Source organism: Pempheris klunzingeri, chromosome 11, assembly GCF_042242105.1.
Source record: "Pempheris klunzingeri isolate RE-2024b chromosome 11, fPemKlu1.hap1, whole genome shotgun sequence".
Classification (NCBI taxonomy): Eukaryota; Metazoa; Chordata; class Actinopteri; order Acropomatiformes; family Pempheridae; genus Pempheris; species Pempheris klunzingeri.
The window spans coordinates 22,477,777-22,499,055 of NC_092022.1; the positions used below are offsets into that span (position 1 = coordinate 22,477,777).

General features: G+C 45.0%; 1 protein-coding gene across 3 annotated transcripts; it reads left to right on the forward strand.

Annotated features, from left to right (window-relative positions):
- Positions 1 to 2,998: 2,998 nt before the first annotated feature.
- Positions 2,999 to 21,143, forward strand: nckap5l (NCK-associated protein 5-like). Of its 3 annotated transcripts, none has more exons than XM_070839645.1 (12): positions 2,999 to 3,039; positions 9,699 to 9,839; positions 10,847 to 10,915; positions 11,011 to 11,049; positions 11,159 to 11,278; positions 12,220 to 12,312; positions 12,591 to 15,523; positions 16,525 to 16,654; positions 16,888 to 16,960; positions 17,856 to 18,134; positions 19,208 to 19,359; positions 19,912 to 21,143. In XM_070839645.1, the coding sequence occupies exons 2-12, from the start codon at positions 9,699 to 9,701 to the stop codon at positions 20,170 to 20,172; spliced, it is 4,290 nt and encodes a 1,429-aa protein (XP_070695746.1). In that variant the 5' UTR covers positions 2,999 to 3,039; the 3' UTR covers positions 20,173 to 21,143. The 3 variants fall into 3 exon arrangements, with proteins under 3 accessions (XP_070695746.1, XP_070695745.1, XP_070695744.1); XM_070839644.1 differs by lacking the exon at positions 2,999 to 3,039 and adding an exon at positions 8,393 to 8,533; XM_070839643.1 differs by lacking the exon at positions 2,999 to 3,039 and adding an exon at positions 8,393 to 8,529.
- Positions 21,144 to 21,279: the final 136 nt, after the last annotated feature.

The window sequence follows — 21,279 nt, forward strand, 5'->3', positions numbered from 1 at the left end:
TTGAAACACAACCCCCCTCTCCACCACCTCTTTATGGCCTGAACCGGCAGCTGCAGGGTTAATGTTTAGCAGCAGCAGCAGCAGCAGCAGCAGCACAGGCAGAGAGGCAGGAGTTGGAGGAAGAGGAGGAGGGGAGAAGGAGAGCAGCAGAGAGGTGGGGGCTGGTCCACAGCTGTTGTAGTAGGCAGGGTCTATTGGGGTAGGAAGCCTGCTTCACTCGCCCTGGAACAATGGGAGACATGGCAGCCTCTGCAGACAGCACAGACACACACACACAATACACATGCCCAAGGACAGGCCTTTTCTAGCTGTAGCCTGGAGGAAACCGGCTTCCACGCCACGCTCACAGGGTGACGGCACTTTGAACAGGGAGGAAAATATTCTCCTCCGCAGCAGGAAAACAGAAATGTAAGGTTGTGGCCTCTCTGTCGCTCTATCTTTTTTTTTTTTTCCCCTTCTGGTGCCTTACATTTCATTCTGCTGTGAGGAGATCTCGGATGCGCTGACTGGATGACTGAAAAGGCAACGAGAGTGAGGTGAGCCGACCCAAAATGTGCTCTCAACGGGGAGAGTGGGACTGTAAATTTGTAAATACTTGTTTCATTTTTGCGGCTGACATGGCGTTTTCTGGGCTTCTCTGCCTGTTGTGACGCGGTTTCTGTGTCAAAATAAAGCAGGTGTGGAGCAGTTTGGTACTTGAATGTGAATGAAGTGACGTGACAGCAGGGAACACATGTTTTGTGAGGTTTTTTTTTTTTTTTTTTGGTGTTGCCTTCACATGAGTGGACTTGAGGAGACTCCTAGGGAAGCTCTGATTTGCTCTGTGTGTGTGTTTAGGTTAGCATTAATATCCGAGGACTAGCTCGCACTATAGGACAGCAGCAAAGCGGGTACTGTTAACACCGAGTGTCGTTGTGTTTATTTCGGCTGAACCAACGCAGAATCATATCGCATTGTTTTTGGCTGCGGCAAACAATGTGTCATAAATCTGCCAAATGTGTAGCGGTGGTGGATCGCGCACCTAAATGTTGTTTGTGGTTGAATGTGTGATTAAAAACCAAAACAAACACACAAAAAAAAAACTGAGTGTGTGTGTTATATCAGCGCTGGAGGGCCTGTGATACGTTTCCTCCCAGGGACGGCTGGGTGTGGAGGTTGCCTGGCACAGATTGAAGAAGGATCCCTGTGTTCAGTTTGATTGCTCTCAGACGTACATGGCGCACATCCAACCTTTCAGGCCCTTTTGGGAAGGGAGCTCCCCTCCTCCATCCCATCCCCCCACCTCCTCTCCGCTACCTCCACTCCTCATCCCAAATATTGCTACTTGTGTACGATTGGTCTCGGTTCATATAGCCAAACAGCAGACAGGAAATGGCACCGAGGGAGTCCGCCAGCCTGATTCTGTCTCACCCACATCTCCCCTCCTCTTTGATATTTATCTGCGTCTTTATTAGGGATGCAGACAGTCATGTGGTAATGGTGTGTCTGCAAAAACCCGACTTTGGCCTACATTTTTGGGGGGAAAGGATTCGGTCTTCTCCAATCTTGTTTAATTCCACCATGTGAGGATTTAGGTTTTTGTCACATTGTTTACATGTCCCGCCTACACACTTTGCCTACACAGCAAGAACTTCAATCTGCGCCTTTCCAGATTGGCAGATGGAAAGGGTGGTGTTTGACATATCCTGAGACGGCCTTGCCTATGCCAAATCCCCAAGAGTGCGACTGACATGATTTAAGAAGCTTTTGTGCATTTCTTCTCTCTGCTTCGGCTGAGTCGCCTTTGAAATTGTTTTTTTTTTTTTTTTTCTGCCTTGCCCTCATTCCATGAATCTCTTCTACTCACCCTCATCTGCAGCATCTCTGCAAACCTCTTTTGAAAACCTGAATTTCACTCAATATTTCATCATTTTCTCATTTCTCCAGTCGTCGAAAACATAAGTCTGTAAATAAATACTGGTCATGTGCAATCGCTGCGGTCCGCCACGCTTTTTTATTTTTGAGCTCTGTGATCTGCCGTCTTTGTGATCTTCCTCCATCGCACGGATCACAGATCACGGCCTGTTTCCTTTCCCAGGACCAGGTGTACCGAGGAGGACCAGATCATCTGCTCTAGCTCTATTAAAACCCAGTCTGAGCGGGCAGATGCTCAACACCTCTAATCCCATTTCAGTTTGACAAGATCTAAAAGGATCAGCCCCCGTTACCCTATAGACTGCTTCTGGAAATGAAGAGTTAATGCTGCAGCTCGGTGCCTAAACATATCTGAAGTGATCAGACGAAACGCTCTGGCTGCAGCAGACAGGGTGCCCTATTTAGGTTTTAAATGAAACATAATTAACAGGGAACTCTGTTAACAGGGAATCCCACATTAGACTGAAAACTTAAAAAAAAAAAAAATCATTGTGTGGCACTCAATGTTTTAAGTCTGTCCTGCGTTATCAGAAAGACATAAAAGGGGAGTTCGCTGCGTCTGCTGAATTATTCATCCATCTTTCTTTCATTACACTTTACAATGACTCAGAGATGAAAGGAAAGACGAGAGGAGGAGAGGCTGAAGAAGAGGGTGAGATAGAGGAGTGGGGGCTTGTGGTCTTGGCATGGCTGGCGTCTGCAGAGCGCTGGTATCTCCCGAGGGCAATGGAGCGTCTTCCTCTGCTCCCGGTTTCCTGTTCCCTCGCAGAAAGCTGCAGCGTTTGCCCGCCAAAGCCCCCGAACAGAGGTGACATTGGTCTCAAGCTGCCCCGACGCAACCCACTCCCAAACCTCCTGCCAGCCCGCTCCTCTAGATCTGGTTACACACCGATCCAGGCCAGATCCTGTGGTTTCTGTCTTATGATTCAAGACACAAATAGGATTGACAGAGATGTTGGCTGTTTTTTTTGCCAGAAAGCTTGATGGAGAAAGAGGTTTGTTTATTAAAATATGTGTCCTTGTGTTTTCCCTCCTTCAGCTCCTTGGTTTTGTCGTTGGGAGACAGAGGCGCCTGACAGGAGACCGACTCCTCTTCAAGGATCATAACGAGAGCTCAAACCACAGGTGAGAGTCCTCGTTATGTACTCGGTCGAGGTTTTCAGTTTACGACGGTGAATCAGAGAGGCAGCACATCCTCACATTTATCAAACCCAGAGAATGTTTGGCAATTTTGCTTTTAAATCGACTGAAACAAGCATTGATTGATTTAAAATGATTTTCTGTGCATCAGTAAATAGACTAATTGCTAATGATTTCAGCTGTGAATTGCCTGCCTTGCCCAACCAAAAGCACAAAAAACAAAAACAGTCAGAATAGCAGCAAAGTGTCACAACTACTCAACTTCAGAAAAAAATCACTGAAATTATTTATCAGATTTCACAACAGCTAATTACTTATGATCAATGGACATTTCGTTTCAGCTCTTCAAATCACTATTTTAGTTTTGACCAAACTATAAAATGTTAAAAACTAGAGCCCACAGTGACGCCTTCAATTTGCTTTTGTCCAACCAAAATCAAAACATATTTAACTTCATGTTTTATAAGTCAAAGAAGAAGAATCAGTCCTCACATTTAAGAAGGTGGAACCAAAGAATATTTGACAAATTAGAGAAGCAATTAGTTGATTATCAATAGTCACCAATTAGCTGTGGAGCACTCAGTTCATCAGCCGTATTTTACTCCCTTCACTGAGTTCACTGAGCTGCAGAAGACTTGAATGTTGACTTGCTTTTGATCACAGTTGGATTTCCTGTGTGTCTCTGCTTGTTGGCAGATACTTGACAATGACAAAAGCGCTCTCTGTCTCAGTGGTTTACACCCATGAAAAGTTAAACCAGCCTGTGCAGCAGTCGCTGCTGGGTAATTTGTTTAAAGGTTACCCTGACTATTTATTTACAGTAGATGACACGTTGGTTTGCTTCTGGTGTCCTGTTGCGCCTCATTTGTTTGCCGATGAATGCGCACCAGCGTCCACACAGCTCACGGTCTTCATGTACAGGTATCCATTTGAGTCATTGTGGAAAGAACCAAAGCAGCACATGCTCACTTGGCTCAGAGGCCAACATATGATCCTCTCTGTTTTGTTCAGTGATTGGAAATTTAATCTGTGAACGCTGAGCCTCGCTGCACTCTGTTTACACTTGGCAATGTGGGATTTAGTGGCTTTGAGAAGGCTGGATGTTCTAAAACAAAACGGCGAGCCCTGCGTGACGTCGACCTCCACTCTTATCTGTTTGCCCTTTTTGTCGTCTTCTCTCTTTGTCTTTTTTCCCTTTTTTATTATGAATTACAGCATCGTCTCTTCTGCTCTACAGTCCCAGGAAGAAGCTTTAAGTACAAATCTTCTGTAGAATAACATGTTTGTTACTGGGCAAGATGATAAATATTAAAATATTAGATTCTTCACACATCAGCCCTGTGAGTAGGGCTGTAAATACAGCAATGATTATTCTCCTTACTGATTAAACTTATGATCATTTTTTCTCGATTGATCGATTAGTTGTTGACTAATGATGTAAAAAATAGTGAAAACAAGTCCAAAGACATTCAGTTTACTATCATGTATCAATACTAATGCAGCTCTACCCACGTGGCCATCTTATTTGTTGCTACATTGTTTTCTTCCCTCTTCAGCTTCCAAATAATTTGTGTGTCTGCGCATCTACGATTTTTTAATGAAACACTTTTTAGATCTTTTGGTGTTTTAAAGTGACACTCTATAATGTTTGGGAACTCAAGAGGCAAAAATCAGTGCAGCAGAGACGCCCTAAATGCCGTAAATGACGGAATTTCGGTGCTTTTTCTTAGTTTGGTTTGGTAAATTGTTAAAATAATTACAATCAGTTATTCCAGAAAATAGCCACAGCCATATACTGTATATAATAGTTCATAATAAGCTCTACCAAACCACCTCCAACAGTAAAATCCTGCTTTTACATGAACGCATGAGTAATAGTAATCTAATTCTATAACAGTCAGCGCACTTTAAAGTACATTTTCAACGCAGACTTTTACTTGCACCACAGTATTTCTTCAGTGTGCTTTAGTACTCGAGTGAAGGATCTGAATGCCTCCTCCACCACTCAGCAGTGCGGCGTGCAGAGCAGCAACATTAGCTCTCTTTGCATTCCCCTCGTGGCTTCAGTCTGTCGGCTCTGACGGCACCAGCGGCTGTAAGTCTGCCAGCCGAGCCGTGTGGAAGGAGCTCCCTGGCACTGCAGCCCCCCTGGGACACACTGACCCCTCCTTTGCCCTGCCAATGAGCCTCTGTACGCACAGCTTCAGCCCAGTCACAGGCTCACAAACACCACCCTGATCACAATAGTGCACTTTACAAAGCATCTCTCTCTGTGTCTCTCTGTGTCTCTCTCTGTGTCTCTCTGTGTCTCTCTCTCTCTCTCTCTGTGTCTCTCTGTGTCTCTCTCTCTCTCTTAATTCAAACTTTAAGACAGGCAGGTTTATTTGTGGTTTATTTGTCTGAAACCTTTCCACAGCACTACAATCTGAAGCGCTGTATATCAGAGATAAAACGGCATTAAGAAAACACTACTCAATAGAAAACGTGTAGTCAGTGTTGCAAAGGTGCTTTCAGCTCCTCACATGTGAGGGTTTGATGCTTTTCTTTGTGAAACATGAGCATTAAAAATGTGGATGTCTTGTGATTTAGGGCTGCATGGTATTCAAAGACATAATCTTGGAATACATTTGCATTTTTCACATTTTTTTCCTGATAGTTTATAGAGAAGATGACTCATCGATGAATCGAGGAGATAATCTACAGAATAATCAATAACAAACCGTTAGTTGCTGCCCTGGATCAATCTGCACCCAGATTGGTTTTCTGGGAGTTTGTTCCACATTTGTGGAGTCTGAACACTAAACATCAGTTCTGTGTTTAGTTTAGACTCTGAGGGCAGCAAGGAGACTGTCCCCGACGGTCTGAGAGGGGCTGAGATCTCTGTGTGCAGCTTCTTCATTCTCCACTGGGATTGTTTGTTTTCTGTTTTATATCTTCGTTAGCTGGATGTCTTTGTCTTTCCTGATGTTGGACATCTAATGACGCCCCCCTCGGACGAAACTACCTACTACCTTCTGTGTCTGTTTTTTTAACCAACAGTGCTGTTTGACAGTCAGTTATCTGACACTCAGGAGGCTTAACGCTTTCTTCAGCTGATCGGCCGTCAGTAGGACTTTGATCCAGAGGTTGATTTAGACGTGAAGGCCTGCTGGGTTCTGGATAAACGGGACACGACTTGCTTTAAGAGAAGCTTCTTTCGAGTGGCGTTTCCACTGAGGCTTGTGACGTTAAACTGTGCACATCAAAAGAAACCACAGGAGCGGCGGCAGAACCACATTTTCATGTTATATTTAGCCTCACTTTTGTTGTCTTTATGTCCACACTGTAATTTCCATGTGAATGTTTGCAAAAACACTGAGGGATGGTGTGGATGTTTCTCAGCGCTGCTGCCCGGAGCTTTAATGTGCATTAGCCAAGAGAAAAGCTGGTATTTATAACCACTCTGTACCGTTCCTGTATCCAAGGTCAGATGGCTAAATATCTGCTTCCGTTCTTAGATGGGCTGCATTGATCAGCCTCCATTATATGTGTAGATTTGGCTTCAGTCAATCACAGCTCAATAAGCGCCCTACACTTTGCATGGGGCCGCTTCGGTTTGTCAGTCAGGGTTCACAGTCTGCAGGCCGGTGACGTTCAATAATCTTCCCGTAAACGCTTTCCAAGCAGCTCCCGTTACACAAGGCTCGACAGCTCTACTGATTTCCTTATGAAACTATTGGAAGCTATTGAACTTTTCTCATTAGTGATTTTTTTTTTACTTGGTGTTTGTGTTGTGTAGATATTAGTCTTTTGTTACCAGAGTCATTACGACAGCCTGAGCTTCTGTATCAACGTCGGCACGATGCACGAACGATTACGCTGATTATTTTCTTGATTTATCTTTAAAACATCCAAAAAATATGAAATTTTCAACTCCCCGAGGTGATGTCTTCAGACGTCTTGTTTTATCAGACCAACAATCTCCAGCACAAATTCATTCAGTTTCAGTTCACTACAGTGGAAGTATTGAGCTGTACTGAGCTGTCATTTAGCAGGAAGCAGGAGCCAGTGAAGGTTTGACACGTTTGCTTTAAAAATCACTTAAATGAGCTGAATAATTGCTCAATCATTTTTTGTTTTTATTCATGTAACAGAGATAATGTACATTAATCAACATTTCCACATCATCTAAATGTGCCGAAGGTGGCCAATGAGCTTATTCTTCCCATTCGACCTTCTCACTGATGACTATAGAACTGGTTTTCTACATTGGAAAAGACCAAGAACAATGTGTTTGTCAACACTTTTCCTGCTCTGTCTGTGGCTCTCAGCCCCAAGACCTTTCACTGCTGCTCAGGAAAGGAACCTTTAAAGCGAGAGGAATCAGTATTTATATACTAACAATGGATCACATGACCACTTGTGTGTGAAAGGGGTCACTTGTAGTGAAACATTTACAGGACAAATTTGCACGACTTGAGATAAATAATAATGCTGCCGGATGTGTGAATGTACAACAGTCAGTAAATCAGCAGTCAGGTTAAGAACAGGTCAGATACACTGACGTTTAAAAAGGCTCAATAGTTTCCTGCTGAACTCTTCTTTAGCAAACATTGCTTAACCAGGTAGTCTGAGGTGCATTTGTGGAGGACTATTTTTAGCTGTGGATTAATACACATTGGGTGCTCCAGCGAGTATTTAAAGCTGTTGGTCAGTGTATGTGGGATTGCGTCAAAGTAAACAGTGTGTGTGTTCATGGTGAGAAAGGAAGACGTCGACCAGTGCAGCTCTTTGGCTCATTGATGAGTTTTTCACGTTTCTATTTTTGTCTCTAGTGCACTGAGGAATTAAAGCCATCAGGCTTAGGACGGACAGATAATACTTGTCTGGAGGATCAGTTCATTGTTGGCTTTTGTCTTTTCGTGGGATTTGATGACAGTAAAGAAACAAAGGATATCAATAGGAATCAATGATCAAAGAATAAGTAAAAAGCATCTGATGCCAACTTGAGGCCCATTTCAGTCACTGACTCAGCCCTCTAAATATTTAAATTATTTTCAAACACACACACACACTGTGTTTTGCTTGTGTTTGTCACCTGTCCAAGTCAGGAAAGCTTTGCCAGTTCCTGATTGGCCTACTGCCACAGAATCAGACTCACCTCATCCGCTCTAATCACTCCTTAAGATGTGACGGTTGGATCTGGGTCCACGTCAACACACCTACCCCTACCTCATTCGCCACACACACTCGCACACTTCGACACACCTGGAGCCTTGCCTACTAGTCTGGTCCTCGGCCATATGTCCTGCAGTGAGGCGTGTTCATAGACTCGGTCAGCGTGGGTGCTGCGGTTTGATCTGTGGATTCATGGAAGCTGCGGTCCCAAAGCGGAGGAATATGGACACAAAGGCTTATCTTTCTACACAGTCCGTGTATCTTAAACAATGCAGGGTGGATGGATTAATGTGTTGGCTCAGTAATCCTCAATATACTGTAGGTACTGTGATATACTGTCAACAACAAGCTGTGCAGCGTACATGTCTTAGCTCCCTGGATGTGGTCTGTCCGTGTTCGTGCTGAGGACGTAACTCCAAAGTAGTGTTGAAAGAAACTGTTGTGGCTGTCAGACGAACTGAGTATAAACAGAGTGGATTGGTGGTAATAATGTTAGCGTCAGTGTGGGACAAGAGAACGGTGTCTGATGTGAAGCAGACCTCGGTTAACTTGCATCCACGGTGTTTGTTTTGGTTTGCTTGGAGAAGCAGACGGGACACATCAGATGCAGCCACGTCGGGCTGAAAAGATTAGTTGACTGACAGACCGTCAACAGTTTCTATCATCCACTTGTCATTTACGATCTAAATATTTCTTCCATTTAAATGGGAGGATTTGCTGTTTTTCTGTGTTTAGTATTACTGTAAAGTAAATATCTTAAGTTATGGGACAATTTAGTAGACAAGACATTTAAAGACCTTTACTCTGGACAATCACAGTTCTTCACATCTTTGTGAATCAGTACAATCCTGCTTTTACATTAATGCATGAGTAATAATAATCTAATGATTGAATATATAACAGTAGAACAGTCGTTGGGGGATTTTATTCTGAATTGAGTACTTTGCCTTTTAATATTTGAATTATGTTTTCCAGATTGTACTACATGCTTTTACTTCAATAATCATTTCACTTTTACTTGTACCAGAGTATTTTTAACTGTGTGGTATGAGTACTTTTACTGAATTACCTCCACCACTACACATCGGCACGTAGGAGCAACATAATGGCCCGTGACAGCCAACCTGTGTGGTATCCTACCAGTGTTAAAGCATTTCCAAATCTGTTTGTAATTGCTGTTTGACTCATATCTGATGCAGTGATGCACTGTGGTGATTTAAATCAAAAAGCAGTCTGCAGTATTACAGGAACAGTACACAGGAGCAATTGGAGCTTCAGCACAGGGCAACAATAATAATAATAATAATATAATAATAATAAACCTTTCAGGAAGAAATAAAGTGTGCTGAGACTTGTGAGAAATAGAGGACACCCTCATAACGCTGAGCACCTTCCAGAGCGGCCGAGGTTTATTGCCGTGTGTTGAACATTTTACTGCTGCAGAGATTGAGATGGTGATTGTTTCTGTGTGACCCTCCCTGCTGCAGATGAGAACAATGTCTGACGAGACAGAACAGAGAATGTGTGACGAGGACTTCGGTTCGGATGAGGAGGGCGAGGAGGGAGACGTGGAGTCTTTCCTGGAGGACAACAGCAGTGAGCTTGTGGACCGACTGAGAGAGCTGGAGGTGAGTGAACCAGCAGCAACACTGTACAAGCTCAGTTTGAATCAAATCGTTCATTCATAAGATCTTACATTCCTGCACGGGGGGGGGGGGATTATTAGTCCATATTATTCAATTAACTGCAGTTCACACTTTATTTAATCTTTGTTTAGTAGGATTTCTTTATGTTTTATTTCTCAAAACAGGTTGCAGTTCATGATGCTCGGTGTGATGTTTGGTGCAGTCCTGAATTATGAACACGTTGTCTCATGAAAAGCAACTGCAGTGTACACTCTTATGTGTAGATCTATGTGTGCACAGATTCTACATGCTATTAGCTATAAAACAGGCAGGTTTAAGAGAAAAGGAATGCTTGTTGACTTGTTTTGGGGATTTAAGTGAGATTGAAGAGTTTTGCAGGAAAAGTTCATTCAGTCACTGGTTTTTGAAAAGGGGCTTATTCGTGGAGTTTGATGAGCCGACCGATGGCACCCTCATGTCTGTAGGATCAGAATGAAGCTACAGGAAGCAGCTGCTTAGCTTAGCTTAGCTTAGCATAGAGACAAAGGCTACAAAATCCACCTCCCAGCACATCTAAAGCTCACAAATGAACACGCTGTGCCGTTTTTAGACTTCGGTTGTTGTGCGGCTTCAACAAACGAGACAGTTTGGTATTTTACGGGGGTTATGTGCCGAAATATTTCTTGACCAGAACCAGTAAGTTGCTGCAGTGTCTGCTGGTTGCCTGGCAACTGGTCTTAGCAAGAAAGGGAATAAAAGTTCTCCGTTAAGGGCTTCATTTCAGTAAAATGATGACTCCTCCGGTTGGATGATTGTGAAAACATTATAGTTGTGCTTTGGGAAAAGAACGTCTTTCATGGTTGATTTTTATTTGCTTTATTGCTTTCTTTGTAATGACTGTTCGTGTCTGACATGTTTTACCGATGCCGCTGTGTTTTTGGTGTCTTATAAGTCCGTGTGGGCTGGGCAATTATATGTTATGTTCATCGTTATTTATCCTTGTCTGACAGGCAGAGAACTCCGCTCTGATGTTGGCAAATGAGAGTCAGAGAGAAGCATATGAGAGATGCTTAGATGAGGTGAGTAAAAATAAAATTTAAAAGAATGATTAGAAAATCTGCTCAGCTAAGTCATTCTAGAAACACGTGTGTAAAATGTCCTCTTGTGGTTTTAGGTGGCCAATCATGTGGTCCAAGCTCTGCTCAATCAAAAGGTAACCCAGAGCTCCAGTTCTGCATCAGTGTTTGGGTTATTTGAACGAACTGCAGCATCACAGACTGAAGTCTCTCTGGTATCTTACTGCTTTGTGTGTCACTGAACAGGATCTGAGAGAGGAGTGCATCAAGCTGAAGATGTTGGTGTTTGACCTGGAGAGACAGAACAGAGCACTCTGTGAGCTTTTTCAACAGAAACTGCCCAACCACCCCACCGCTCACTACCAGGTAAATCATATGTCAGCGGTTGGGTTGCATTGTGGGTAATGAAGGCAGCAAAGTTTTGTTTATTTTCCACAAACGCAGTAAAAAAGAAATAAGATAGCCTAACATAACGCTGCGTATCATAACACAAAATCAGCGCCATGATAAGGAATATTATGTCTTGCTTTTAGCGCATACGTACACACAGACGGGTCTCCCAACATCCCTCCCACCTCACAAAGTAAAGATAAAGTGAAAGACAATATGTAGGATAAAATAAAAAAGGTGCCACAGAATAATTTGTGGGATAAAAAAAGCTACATCTGTGGTTCCGCTACATCGATTTTAATACTTTCTTAAACTCTCCAGTCCAGCAGTGTTGTTGGCGGGCAAACTGTACTAAAATTATCAACAGATCAAGAACTCGTAATACAGAATGTCGCTTTCAGAGTGTTTTAATATTATATATATTATAACACTTTAGTTTAATGTTGTAGCTCGTCGAGGTGGAGCTCATTCTAACTACTTCATTTATAACTTTTCATCATATTTTATATGCTGATCATATGTTTGATGTTCACAATCATAATCTTCAGAGTAAACGGTTACTACAGCTGTTAGGTAAAAGTAGTGGATTTAAAAAATCAGCTGAAATGGAGTCGAGTAAAAGTACAGAAGCATAAAATGGAACTACTCCAAGTTAAGTACTTAAGTACAGTACTTGAGTAAAATTAGACCGGGCACATCAGCTCTGATGTTCAAAACCAGATGGAGCTAATTTCTTTTGCACTTCAGCCTCAGTCTTTTAAACACCGGTGAGCCAGTAATGGGTCTCGGCCTTATCACTCCTGCTCTATATTGTTCCAGCAGATGCCAGAACAATGTAGCTCCTAGTTGTCTGTGTATACAATAGCCTGTAGTGTATACAGTGTCATCGTAATTGCCTCATGAATCTCCTGTTACAGGTCCAGGCGGGACCACTCCCAGACTACAATGCACAGCTGCACAATGACTCTGCCAAACAGGTGGAGCCTGCACAGACTGAAGCACAAGCCAAGGTGATTATTACAGGCCCACACAGCAAAGCTTTCACAAACATTAAGAGTGAAACAGTGGGATTACCAAGGGCTCACTCCCCCCCCACCTGCGCGTGACGTTAAAACGCGCTCTGGCATTTGCTCTGTTTTCAACTATTGTGCTTTAAAAAGCTAATCTGCCCTGCACTCATTTCCTGTACGCATGCACTCCAAAGGTCTTCATGAAGTAAATTGTTTGGCTCGGATTGTCGCGTCAGCAGTGAACTGTACGCTGATAGAGATCTCTTTTCTGTCCAAAGGGAAATGGCTACCGCACACAACATGCCTCCACAGGTCCTTGTGGCCCTGCCACCTCCATGGAGGCCCTGTCCCCCTTCTTCAAGAAGAAAGCACACATCCTGGAGGTCCTTCGCAAGATGGAGGAGACAGACCCTCTGAAGTTCCACCCGTCCACTGCGAGCTTGTCTTTCTGCGACTACAGCCAGGTGCTCATGTCCACAGAGGCTGTTTTGGCCACAGCGGACCCCCTTCCACTACAGTGCAAATCCCACCACTCTCACTGCCACTGCTCCTGCTCTGACACTGACACTCACCAGCATGTCAACGGCGACGGGGCAGTGAAGTGTGAGGGAGGGAACACCTGCTGTTTACACTGCAAGAGGAGCCCAGACAGTCCTCCAAAGCCATGCAACCACGTCTGTAGTCCTTCAAAAGCCAACTCCGCCACCCAGAGCCATGTAGTTCCTGCAGCTGCTATAAGCGAATGTCACAGTAAGAGCAGAACAGCGGAGTCTGTTCCCCCGTCTAAACAATGCACCAAGAATGAAGCCCACCAGCAACCAGCAGGCGCCACCGCCCACTCATCAGTCACAGAAACGGGCAATCAGAGCCTGGAGGTGATGGGAGCCGAGCTGGAGCAGGAGAACTCTGAGAGTTGTCTAAACGCTACTGCCTCTGCAGAGCTCACTGGTTTCCGTCCCACCTCCCACCTGCCCAGTTCTGTGAAGGATAGCGCACAGATCTCCCACTGTGACACGGGGACAAGTGATGGCGTTCACAATGGCTTAGCCTCCATCAGCAACGCCATGTCCAATGACCACTCAGCCCTCCCCGACAAAGATAGCACAGATCAGGAGGATTCGTCTGTGAGAGCCGGCGCCTCGGTCAGCCCCAGCCCATCCTGCCTCAGCGACGTCAAAGCCGCTGCCATCAACTCTCCGTCCAAACTGCTCAAGTTCTTGAAGATTCCCTCGATAGGGGAGAAGTCCCAGCCTTCGACCTCTGCTGTCCGTCTGAGCCCCCAGCTCACCCGCAGCTCCAGGATCCCCTGTCGCACCAACAACTATGAGGTGTACCATTCTCCTGTTCCCACGCGCAGAGCCACCACCACAGAGAGGTGCAGGCAGCCCCCTCCACCACCCTCCAGGTCTGAGTCCTACCCTGCCACGCACTCAGCGCCGACCTCCCCTCCACAGCCTGAAGACGTCTGCTCCCCGCCCACCAAGGAAATAAGCTACAGCAGCCTCTCTGCACCTAAAGCTAGTGCTGGCTCCAAAATGGGCGCGCCCTCCTTCACATCCTCCTCCTCCTCACCCAAGGTATCTCGGAGGGTCCCTCATTATGAAAATGTCTGTAATATATCTACCAACTCTAGAGAGGAGGAGCCAACCCAGGGCCTGGAGAAAAGAACCACACTTCCATCCCAAACAAAGTCAAACGGTGGTGAGAGGAAGCTCGTTAAGTCGCTACCAGAAAGTGTCCTCAACCCCCCTCCTCAGCGAAAGCAGTCGTCCTCATCCACGTCAGAGTCCACCTCAGATGACGATGAGGAGGATTCAGACAGCCCAGTGTGGGTTAACCATCACAGCCTGCCCAGCTCATCGGCCCTCGGCAAAGCTCAGGGCAGAATTAACTATTCACAGGTCAGAGAGAAACAGGAGGCAGATGTAAGGGAGATCACTGCGCAGGGCTCTGAGGCCGCCCAGCAGCCGCCTCCACCTCCAGTCCGCAGGAGCGATGCGTCCTCCATCCCCAAGAGGCCTGTGGCCACGTCAGTGAGATCCCAGGCCGATTCCAGCCACCACGCTTTCAAAGACAGGCTGGCGGCTCTGGGAAAGCTGAGGAGCTCTGAGGATTTGCAAGTCGGTCTCAGGCCGGTCGACACGGTGAATGAAGGCGTCTACGGGGAAGAAAGGAGTAAGACAGGAGAGAGGCCCATGGAGCTTCATAAAGAGGAGCAGAGACATTCAAAATACTCAGACTCTTTAGATGGTAAACCCAAAGGTAGTAGTGGTGGTTTGAAGTACCCGGGGTCATCTCAGCTGTATGAGGGGGCAGTAAAAGCTCAGCCTGCTGCTCCAACGGTAGTTAAACAAGAGCTGTGTGTGACCAAGGTCGAAGTGTCCAAGAGCAAAATAGGTCTGCCGTCGCCCAACACAGACGCCCCACAGGTACTACGCAACAACATTAAGTGTCCTGGCTCCCTGAATCTAGCCTATAACCTTAAGCAAGGTGTTGGTCCTCACAGTAGCAACAGCCCCAACAAAATCCCCCCAAAGTCACCCTCCAAACCTTGCCAGGGTCCGTCGGTCCACAGAGGGGGGAAGTCCACAGAGGCCCCACGTTACTCATCCAAATCAGAGGAGAGGACCAAGATCAGCGGGAAAGGGAAAAAGAACCCGATGTACGGGGACAGCCTGCCACCCCCTCCTCCAAGACCTCCGATGTCGGAGGGGGAGAAGCCGACGCAGCCGGTCCCAAGTCCGCAATCGGCCATCGAGAAGAAGGTGATGAAGGGCATCGAGGAGAACATGCTGAAGCTCCAGGAGCAGGACAGAGGAGGGCAGAGCAGCGAGGTCAAGCAGAAAGCCTCCAACGGCATCGCAAGCTGGTTCGGCCTGAAGAAGAGCAAGCTTCCTGCGCTGAGCCGCAAGGGGGACGCGACCAAAGCAAAGGACGAGAAGAAGGAGTGGAAGATCAACATCCCCTCAGTGGGCAGGGACTCTGTGAAAATGGCCACCAGGTGCAAAGAGGGAGTGGAAGGTCTGAACATCTCGACTCTGATGGAGAAGGCCGAGGGGCTGAGGAGGGCCCTGGAGGAGGAGAGAGCGTACGTGGAGAGGTCAGGCAGAGGTCACTCCTGTGAGGTGGTGATGGACCAGGCTCAGGGACAGCTGGCTGTCATGTACAGGGGAGCGCGCTCTGACAACTTCATGCAACAGCTGCTGAACAGGTGAGGACTCTGCAAGCACAAGTGGATCCTCAAGCTGCTATAATTACAAGTAGTGTGACAGTTTGAGAGAGAGACTTATCCAATCGCTGTGACCGAAACGAAAAGATCGATAGAGCTCGAGACAAAAATAACTGTTGGTAATTGATGAATTGTTTAAGTGACTTTAAAGCAAAAATGCCCAAAATGGTCTAAAACAAGTCATTTAACAAGTCGATATTATGTTGGGGTTGATATTTTTCTCTGTTTTCCAACATTTAATGGACAATAATGAATTATTATTGTCCTTTAATTAGGACAATAATAAGTAGATTAATCAATAATGAAAAGAATCCTTATGTGTGAGCCTATAATAATTAAAATACATAATAACATTTAGTATTTTCTAATGTTTTATTGCCTTCAGAGCAGATTTACAACATTTAGCTACCACAGGAAAGGAAAAAACAAATGCTCAAGACATTGATGAAATTATTATTTAAGTTTCAAACTCAGGAAAATGAATCAGCGTTATAACAGTCAACCTGAAACAAACAAGAAGTAGGGGGACAAACAAGAGTCAGCAGGCAACGATAAGCAGATTTTTAGCAGAGTATTAGTTCACTTTTCACTGTAGGAAAACATCCAACAAGTCCCTGTGATCAGTGAGAATATTTTAGTCGCCTGAATAAAATATACAGAAGGAAGAGAGAGATATCAGCAGAGTGTGCAGACAGTGTGGAGGGCAGATGGTGTTTTTTTTTTTTGAACAGCGACTGGACTGATTAGATTAAAAGAAACCAGGAGGCAGGAATACAACTTTAAGGATGTCAGCTGTAAAACCTTGAAGAAGAACAAACAGAACATGGCTCTGTTTTGATATATAAGGTAAAGAGACGAGAGTGGCACCCGTCTTTGAATAAGTGTTTTTACAGAAATGTTGCACTGTTCTCATGAATGAGACTCTAACACTAACTTTTTGTGGACATCTTACCTGAAGCTGAACGTGTGTTTGATTCACGCAGAGTGGACGGGAAGGACATGATCAGCGTGCCGCAGCGGCGGCTCTCATTCGACTGTAAGACCTCCAAGCCGGTGTTTAGTCAGCAGGGCGACGTCATCAGTCACACCACCAGTCGTGACGATATGGAGAAGGTACTTCAGTGATGTCACGGCTGACAACAGTTCTTACTTTTACAATAGTAATGAAACAGGGAGGAAAAACAAGACTCACTCTGATGTATTACATCAAGCTCTCAGGTCTGAATCAGTAAAAATTTGTTCTGCCTAAACTTGGCTTCTAATTTGTGGGACTTGTTTGTCGTACTGATGCACAGGGCTGAGTGTCAGCACAGTCACTCCTCCATCTTTGTCGTTCTTTCATGCAGGGATCAGACAGAATCGGCAAGATCACATCCGATGAAAACCTCGCAGAGTCAGTTCACTCCCAGCACTTTGCAGGTAAGAGAAGCCTGCCAGGAATTTGTCAGAGGAAAGAAATATCACGCTGCTTTTTAAGGTCGTAAGCGTTGAGGCCTTGTGGAAAATCAAACCTGACTTGTGAGGAATTATTCTGGAAACAGGAATTTCACAGATGGAGCGAGACGGCTGTCGAGAAATAAATCTATAAAAGTGACATTTTAACTGTGTTAACACCCTGAAACACTGAGGCCAAATGATCTGTGTTCAGTGTTCAGCATCCAACATGAAACTCACCAACATGTTAGTAACACTGCAGCAGTCAACGTGCTTTGTTTGGCTAACATGCAGCGGTGCAAAGTGAATTTTCTCCAGTATAATACTGAAGTTTAGCCTGTTCACCTGGAAGTAGAACATATTTAATATAATGGAAACATGTAACTTCATCTCTCTTTTCCATCCATGTTTCTGTGTCCAGTGGAAGCAGCAAGAGACAATAATCCAATCATTTGATATATATATTTAGTAATTTAAGTCTCTGAAACGTGCCTTTCTGAATACTAAAATTATCTGATAATTCTTAAGTGCTTTCAAAGGATTTTTACCTGTGAAGTATTATTACACTGCAGTGTCGCACCTTCTGCTCCAGTAAAGGATGTGAACACTACTGAGCATTGCAAATCTGCTGCAGTCCTCAAGGGTTTGACTGCAACACAAAAATAAATTGGCTCACACCTGCATTAGCATATCAAAGGTAAATAAATGAGGCCTCTGAGGACAGTCGAGTCAAAGGCGGCTGTGAAATATAGTAAATAGTAGGGGAATTCATTAGTCCTACTCTTAACTCCTTATCTCCTTATTTTCTTAATTTCACACATTATGTGAGCGTTTCATTCAGTCTTTCCTACTCAGTCCCTCTTCTCTCCTTCCTCTGCAGGTTCTGGGGCGTCCACGTACACCCTGGACAGCGGCATCGGTACGTTCCCCCTACCCGACTGCAGCAGCGGCGCAGCAGGACGGAGCCTGTCCAAGACGAGGGCCGGGGCCGAGCACCACTCCTCGGGCTCCCCGGGGAGGGCCGGGCGACGGGCCCGCACCCTGGACAGAGAGCTGACGTCGCAGGAGGAGTGCTACACGCCTCACAAACAGCTCATTCCTACCATTCAGTACGGCTCCGTGCTGGAGGGGAGAGGCTCGGCCGGCGTCATCCGCGAAGGTGCCAACTAACTGCAGCAAACTAACAACCGTTAGAGGTCACTTAGTTCTTCATAAAGCCTCCACGCTTAGTGCACTTCACATAGTAATTCAATGTAGACTTCCAACTCAAATTCAAGCACTTTTCAAGGTGGATTTTTAAGCTTTTCCAGCACCTTATAACTCTGATAACTTAGATATACCTAAATCAATGAGGCTCTTTGCAACTAACATTTCTTTATCTAAAGTGAACTCTTCAGTAAGTCAGTGATTTATACATGCAATTAGAATTTCTGGCAGACGACATTGAAATTCAAACATAAAAACATTTTTAAGGATTTCCAGCACCTGCACAAACCCTGAATCCTGTAAGGAAGTATGTGGGTCAGAGGGTATGAAGGACATCTGACTGGGTAATATTCTTATAATCGTTGTAGGTCTTTGTTTGGTCGGTCTTCAACGATAAAAGAAATGAGTGGGTTTATTATCTTTCACTCATGATTATCATAAAACCCAGTATTTCAGTTTGGGGTGTCTAGTTTTGTCTGCCACCATTGTTTTAATAAGACAAGTCCTGGCCAGGAAGCAAACCTCTACGCAGCAGCAGCAGCTACAGAGGTCCTATCTTCATAACCCCCTCCCCACACGTCCACATTTACAAGAAAACAAGGTCACAAAGAGGGACGTGTGCGGCTCCTCTCAGCTATCATCTTCTTCCAGTCAGCACTCGTCCCCAAAACAAACATATCTCCACAAACTGAGGCGCTCCAAGGTCTCGTAATCTTCGCGACGAGACAGTCGGGACCTCTTCTTGCGTCAAAGGTCGCTGTGCCCCCTTCGAGTTATTAAATGTAAACACACAGCACATATGCAGCAGCTCTCAATCTAGACATCTACAAATGTCAACCTAGCACGTCCTTTTTTCAGATTACACATTACAACATTTTTAACCTTCCTCACTTTGAAATGACAGATTTAAAGAAGTGTTTGTGCCTCCAGATGACGGATTCTGTTTGGTAAATAACCCAAATGAGAAAATCCCTGAGACCCTGAGATTTAAAACAAAAACACGTCTTTTTTTCACTCCACCTGCAGACAAAGAGGCTCATGGAGCAAACATGTTTTCCCCTCGCTCGAAGACTTGGACCTTCCCCAACCTGAAGACTCCAGCGGGACCTGCAGAGGTTTACCTGGCAGTGGAGGAGGAAGAGGAGGAGGCGGTATCCTTTGGATCACCATTCAGAGGGGTATGACGCCACTGCGGTCCAACCTGTTTCGAATAAAGCAGAGGTGTGCTGTGTGCTGTTTTTGATTTGCTTCAAGGCTTTTATAATGTACAGTGTACAGCACCCTCTATCTTTAGTCCTCCGATTCGTATGCAGGAAAACACCCCAAAAAAGGTCTTTGACAGGGAGAACTGAAGGAAGAGACAGAGGAGGGACAGACACACAGTGGATTTACAATCAGGATGACAACATCAGTGATTTTATGCTGTATAGTCATAGCTCACTCAAAACAGCTGGGCAGGAGTTAGTGAAAAGGAATTATCTGGGTCACTTCCAGACTGAAAATACTTTGCAGGCAGTAAAGCCGAGATACATTTTTAAATGCGCACTCACATCTTACATAATGTAAAAACACAGAAGCACATTCTCCCTTTACAAATTATTAATCAGCTGAATATTAGAGATTCACAGTCGGATGATTTCTGTAACCCACTTTAGTTTTTGCACCTGAAGGCGTTACATAAGACGACACACATGACCTAGAATGTTTCTCACCTCTCTGCCTCCTCTCAGAGCATGAAGGCCGGCGGTCCCTCCTCCAGCCGAGTGGTCGACCCAGGCAGCCTGCCCGTCCCCGCCCAGTCGGGGATGAGCCGCAGGGGAAAGACTCGCACTCCCAGCGTCCCCGAGATGAGCCGCGAGGCCGGACTGGAGCTGCTCAGGGAGCGGCCGGAGGAGGCCCTCTCCCCGAGCCGCCCTCAGGTCCTGGAGACCCCCGAGTCGCTCAGCGATTCTCTGTACGACAGTCTGTCATCCTGCGGAAGCCAAGGATGATCCAGCCAAGGACGGGGGAGGAGGATGCTCATCTAGTCCACACACAATAAGAGCCAGCACCGCTCTGAACACTCGGCCTGACTGCTGGCTGTACTGTGATGCTGCTGACCCGCCGCCACCTTTGAGGAAAAGAAACTGTGCCCCGTTGATGTCTGCGAGAACACTGTGGCGATGACGCCGTCTCATCAGCTGTTTCTCTCTTGCAACTGGAAAGATGGATCGATAGACTTCTCCTCAGGATTTTCAATAAACATGAAGCCAAAAGCCACCCAGATAATATAGGTTGTTCACTTTTTCACGATCAGACTTGACTGTGGACACTTCTCTTTCATTCATGTATACAGGACTACAAAACGCATGGCTAAGCTAATGATTAGCACAAAAGTTGTCACTCCTGGTAGTTGTTCAGCAAACTGTCTTTTGTTTTCCTCATCCTGCTAGATGGATCTTTGTTGTGTACATCAAGGAAGCAGCGAAGCGCTGATCAGTTCAATAGCTGACGTACTGTATCATTGACATTTCACCACATAATGTATTAAAAAACAAAACTTGGAGCTCCTAAAAAAATGAATGTTCATGTCTGTGATTCTTTATTGCTAAACTCATGCATCACAATTTTAAATGTATAAACAATTTTATTGACCATGTTGATATTGTTTTGCGACCGAGGAAGGTTGTCAGAATATGTCTGTTTTAAATCATAAACATTTAAAGGTAATATATACCAGCAATAATAACATAGATAAGAGAAATGGCTACACTATTCAATGAATATGTATTTCTATTATTTATTTATTTTAAATGTACATCTTTTTTTTTGTAATCTTTGTGAAAATTGCAGTCTCCTCGCTTAGTAGATTCTGTTCATATCTTGTATTTCATCATCTCTGTTGCTGTTCGTTCCCTAGCCAATAGAGGTCCTATGTACCTACTGCCGTTTTTCAACTTTCTAATTAAAATGTTTTGATTTAGTTGTGTGTGTGCAGTAGTCACTAAGTTTTACTACATTTACACAAAGAATCAGAACATTTCTTCACTGTTAAATGTAGCAGTGTGTGTGTGTGTGTGTGTGTGTATATATATGAAGTGAAGGAAGGCGAGATCACC